This window comes from Liolophura sinensis, chromosome 10 (genome assembly GCF_032854445.1).
Source record: "Liolophura sinensis isolate JHLJ2023 chromosome 10, CUHK_Ljap_v2, whole genome shotgun sequence".
NCBI lineage: Eukaryota > Metazoa > Mollusca > Polyplacophora > Chitonida > Chitonidae > Liolophura > Liolophura sinensis.
The window spans coordinates 36,263,339-36,269,338 of NC_088304.1; the positions used below are offsets into that span (position 1 = coordinate 36,263,339).

General features: G+C 39.8%; 1 protein-coding gene across 1 annotated transcript in view; it reads left to right on the top strand.

Annotated features, from left to right (window-relative positions):
* The window catches only part of LOC135476527 (protein unc-93 homolog A-like), a 35,135-nt gene extending 29,415 nt beyond the window's left edge, over window positions 1–5,720 (top strand). The window contains exon 3 of the mRNA XM_064756573.1: window positions 4,699–5,720. Coding sequence (XP_064612643.1) covers window positions 4,699–4,928 — 230 coding nt within the window. The 3' untranslated portion in view covers window positions 4,929–5,720. The remainder of the gene's footprint in view (window positions 1–4,698) is intronic.
* The last annotated feature ends 280 nt before the right edge of the window (window positions 5,721–6,000 follow it).

The window sequence follows — 6,000 nt, forward strand, 5'->3', positions numbered from 1 at the left end:
TTAGGATCAACCTATATTTCCAGGAAAAGGCTGAACTTTTCTCTCTATCTATCGAAAGGTCGGTCGGATTTTTAGAACATTGCCCGTCAAAAAACCTTTATTTCTGTTTAAGAAATCCTTTATTCTCAAGGTTGGTCTGAGTCAACCTTTAGAGCTTCTGCATTGATCGGAATCGGTCATTTTGCATGGGACGTTGAAAGAAGCAACATGGGTGACTGCCTTAATTATCTTCAAGCTTCGTGAGGCTGCAGGATATCGACAATATTGGTGCACCGCGGATTCCAAAGATTCGTCATGTCACATATGATGACCCTGATCAGCATCGGAATGATGGGACTTTAAATCCAAAAACAAGGGATGTAACTGATATTTCTCAATCGTCGCTATCAAAAATTGACGTGGAAATATGCCCTTGCCAGGAAGCGAGAATAGTTCATAGGGATTCCAAAACAACTGGCTGCAACAGTTGTGCAGCGGAAATTCAAAGATATCGCCGAGATTCCGCATGCTATCGGTTGTGTGGATGGTGTAGACATAGAAATTCAAGCCACACCTGTGCAGATCAAAAACAACGAACTAACAGGTTTATTTTTCGGTGATAAGGGATATCCGTGTCGACCATTCCTCATGACGCCTTTCCGCAACCCAAATGGCAGACCACAAACTGCTATAGTCGTGCTTATGTGAGCACCCGTTCAAATGTAGAAAGTACATTTGGGATTTGCAAGAAGCGCTTCCTCTGTTTGAAAATGGCCATACGATGTAAATTGAAAACAGCAATGAAAGTCATGATCGTGACTGCTGTGCTCCATAACATAGTCAAGGACTTTGGTGACATTTTGTATTGAGAAGATGAAAGGGACAGTGATCGAGATGGGGATAAGCAATTGAACAATGATCTACTTGGCACTGTTGTGAGGCAAACTATTGTTGAACAATAATTCCAGTAATCATAGAGTTTATTACAATTCAGACGATAGTGTGTTAATTCCTCTCAGAGTACATTTGGTACAAGGAATAACTGGAGTGGTTTGAAACACTAGCAGAAGAGTCCATCCTATCCCGTAACTGACGTACAATTTCCTGATGCATTTTTATCAGCTTCAAACGTTCGTTGTGTTTTTCCTCGTCAAACATGATTTTCTACTTCAGACGTTTAACATTAAGCTGATGTTCAGTCTCCTGCATCCCGAGTGCCCTATCAACTGCTGACATCTCCCGCTATTCTGTTGGCGGTGTAGATTCAGCTGTGCGTTTTCGTTTACATGTAGCTATCCCTTTTTTGACTCCGTTGCAGCTGGCTGACGGTCTTGAGGTGATGTCAAAGGCGGGGTGGAAACGTTTAGCTGGACAGGCGGAGGTGAATTTTGTACATCATTTGCAGCATCTCTTAGAGATGTTGAAGCTGTAGCTTTCTGATCTGAAATTGTGAATAATGTACAGGCAAGGGAGTAAGATCTAAAAGTGAAAAGTAGAAAACTGACAATTTCCATTTTTTCCAAGTTGTTCAATTTCTCAAACATGACTGGAATTTTATTCAAATAAGGCAATTTGTATTGCCAACATCGGGTAAAATTTTACTCAAGGGCATTGGAGAAGCAGATGTCCCAAAACAGCCAAAATTGAGTGAAAAAAAATTCAAGAAATGTGCCAACTTTCTAAAACAAAGGAAATTTTCAATTTCTTTTTTCCACTTTGAGATCTTACCCATTTAGGTATACAGGTACACACATGATTGCAAGGAAAAGATTTATAATCTACAAGGCTGAAATCTGTACAGGGATTCAATGCTGTAACGATTGACTTGAAAATAAAGATAAACTGCCTTGGTCATGATAACATGTGCCATCATCAATATCGTTGTCTACAGGCGCTAGCACATCAGTGCACATTGAAGACACCAAGCACGACGTGTCATCAACCGCGGCATCTGGATCTATTGTGACGCCACCGTCTTGTTTTCTTTGCTAACCTCCTTCTTTGCCTTGGTTTTCATATTGTCCTAGACCTTCTTGAGGGTTTCTTCTTGCGAAGTGAACTTGGCAACGATATTATCTCAGTCATCGTTCTTCTGCTGGATCACCTTGATTGTGTTTTTTCTCACGTCTTTCTCCTTCTGAAGGATTGACACAAGCAAGTGTTCTTCCAGTTCAGAAAAGATTCTGCCACCCTCCTTTCCTCCTCCATTTAATACTTCATTTGACTCCATTGCCTTCAGCATATCAAGGCCTAGTACAATACTCATCAGACTACTGCATTTATATTTTCATTGCTAAAACTTGCTACATCAGTTGCCTTATCGAGGAGATAACTGGTTGAAGGTAGGCGTTTAGTAAGGAATTCCTTCAAAAAGCTCCCGTGCAGTTGTCCTCTCATTGAAGGAATTCCTTGACAAAGGATATGCATAAGGACAGTTCTAAAAATGACAACCTTCTAAAAGGAAGACTTCCCCAAAGGTTACCTCATGAAAGGTTAACTTTTGACTAAATTAAAGGAGCATTCTAAAATACTAGCCTTAGTGAGTTGTTGATATATATTTCTATATTTTGAAAATGGCTCAACGTGCTTCCACTTATACCAAAGTGGTGAACTTCATGGATGGAGGAAACCATTGTTTGGAGTAAACCACGGACGTCTGTCAAGTAACTAACGATTATACCTACGTGTGACGTACAGTTGTATGTGAATTGCCATGTAATCTCTGCAGAAAAGCATGTTATAGCAGCTTAAAAGTCCGTCACTGTTGTGTTGGGCCATCAAGTCCCAATGGAACAATGATGTCATGCGGCCTGGACGTGGCTGGGATTGAACCAGAACCAAGTGTGTCACAGCAGTTGAAAGACAAGTCTCTTAACCCCTCAGCCACGACTCATCGCCTTGTTACATTTAAAAGGACTGGGGACACAGTGGCCTGGCATGGCTAAACACATCAAGGAGCATGGCTTTAAACATAACGCAGATCATGACTTTACATGTATCTGGTATCCACCGGTCAGCTCCATTATGAAATAATAGTCCAATGATATCGGGGGCCTTGGAGATTAGCACGCCAGCATGGCGCAATGAGCCAGGAGCATCCCACCAAGGCGGTTGCTGCGTGTTCAAGTCCAGCTAATGTTGGCTTCCTCTCCTGCAGGTCTGTCCTGTGTTTCTTCCAGTCTGCCCGTTTCCTCCCACTATGTTGCTGGCCGTCATCGTATAAGTGAAATATTCCTGAGTACGGCGTAAAACACTGATCAAATACATAAATGAAATGATATCAACAGATAATGGTTTTGCTCTCGCTGGCGTTTCTTATACTCAGAGGTTTTCGTAATTTCTGTCTATAAACAAACTCTTATGGAATGGAAAAACAATCAAACGAATGAGATTAATTTACATGCACATTATCATATGCCGCTGAGTGTTGTTGTTGTATTTAAAAGATATTAACGTTTCCTCTGCCCCACCGCTCGATGGACGCCACATTTCTGATCTAATTACAAGGAAATTCGCAAGTTTGCTGAAAGGAATATGTAAATATATACATTTGTCCTTTGGTCTCTTCAAGTTCACACATTAATTTGTATTTCTTGCAGCTTTATCCGCATACCTGTACGAACGCATATCCTCGTTATTTTCCTTTGGGATTTTGTGTCTATCCTGACATTAATTTGCGTGTATTACAGTTTTATCTATACAAACACGTATCCTTTTTATTATCGTTTGCAATTCCGTGTTGATTCTTGCACTAATTAGCATACATGTATTTGTCACCTCTGCGTTTGTAAACTGTTCAACACGAAATTCCTAGAGAATGGGCGATCTGGCCATTGTGACACGTGCATAAGCCTTTTGGTCTTTTCAAATCTGTAAATCTGTACTTTCATTTGTTTGCACATTACTAATCTTAATTCTCGTTACTCTTGTAACCGCTATACCTATGGACCCATTCTTACATCTTAGTCATACGCGCACTAAAACAGCATGGAATACGAGGGGCTCGTAATGGCGACCTGTTTCGCTATACTGATAAATAGAGATTAATTCTCTGTAATAGACCTAGTGGGGAATTCCCCGCGACATATAGATGCGTCAGCCAATGAAACGTTGCTACATATGGGCTGTTCTGCAAACAATGTTTACCCAGACAGTGGCAGTTTAATTTATCCACTTGCATGTTGGTAAGGCTGGCAATAGCTACAACACTATAACAACAGCACAACCTTTTAACATTTGACGTTGACTCGGATCACAATGACTGTACACAGTCTTACCGTTTTTCAATGACACCGTATTTGTGTGACCAGCTTTCCGAAAACCTTAATTTCAGTTCACGGTTTGAACGTTGAAAAGCCGTTATTAATCTCTTTCACAGTTCTCTTGTCCTGCTCTCAAGTGGAGTCAGTCACGTAATATTTTGTTTATGCATTTTCCTACACGTTTCGGCCATTTGATTAGCCCTCTGATAACCATTACAGCAAGCTGTTTTAAGTCAGAATCAAGCTATATTTATCACTGGCAGATCGGGAACATTCCGGAGAGATACACCGCTGATACTGCGCTGTGTAGGTGTGTAATACTATGAGTGTAGGAATATGCAGGACTAACGATTCCTGCAGTTTTACTTCTATTTTTATCTAATCTCAAATCAGCTGAATTGGCTTACATTTAGCTAATTGCAGTCTCTAATGGTGTTTTTAATTGTTATCCTTCCAGCTCTGTTCGGCGTGTTGTTCGTGGACAGACAAGAGGCTGCATTCTCCACCTACAGAATGTTTCTGTCTACAGGATGTGCTATAGCCTTCGGATACAGTCATTACCTCTGCGTGGAGATTAAAGTATACATTCTGGCAGCCGTGTTGATTATCTCCCTTTTGCTGTACAGCGTCATCGAGGTGAAGTTACAGTGGCAGAGTCAACATATTCGGGACATCGTTGCTCTCTAACTGCGGTGGCTATTCTACTGTGATAACAACGTTCTTCAATGTTTATCTAAAAATCATTATCCTGTATACATACATACATTCATACATACATACATACATATTCAACACAGTGAGATTATATCTACAGTGTAATGTGTATACAAGTGTGTTGTTATATTAGGCTATACAGCGGTTTTAAGTGAGTTATCAGTACACATGCACAGAAAGTGGCAAACGGGAAATGAAAAAAGCGAATGGCGCTTTATGCCTATTCTATAGTGCTGAAAGGAAAGGCACAACCCACATTCAATTCTGTTCTATTTTTCTGTGTGTGCATTTGTCTAAGTTCACAAATGTGTAACGTACTGTGGTATGAATGGGACAAATTTGCGGAAATAAACTTTCAAATGTATAGCAAATTTAACAAATGAGGCAAATCTGAAAACTTCGTTTTTTTGTGTAGTGAAATTCATCAATCAGCCATTGTATTTATTTTGTGTGCGTTAAATGCTATGCAATACCTTCAAACACGAATAGTGTACATCTATATCAAAGGCTACCGTTAAGTCGTTATTGTCCTACATCACACTTATACAGAACAGCATTATGCATTAACTTGCACATAAGTTTATCATGTGAAATGAATTATCTTATTGTCCTACGATAACACCTGTGTACATTTACATGGGAGTATTTCTTAGCCAGCAAATTCTCCCACTCATTTACAAGGTATTTACATTTAATGTACATCGTTCAAAAGCGAGTTGCACTTTGCTAATGTCATATTTGCATTTATCATGTATATACAATGAGCTGGTAATAAACATTTTATAATGAAAACCTTTCAGCAAATGGAGTAAACTTTGTTAACCCTAAATAATGTAACTTGACAAAAGGATCGCTCTCTTCTTACATAAGGACGACTGTCCTTATATCACCCGTTATTCTCGGTTGGCACTGGCTGAATAGACGCACATACCTATAAAAACAGACCATGCCCAAAGGCGTATAAAAATCACATTAGAGGTCTAAATACTTTTACACCGTGCAGTAAAATTACTGTACACAAGGTTGAGCATCTTGGAAGGTATTC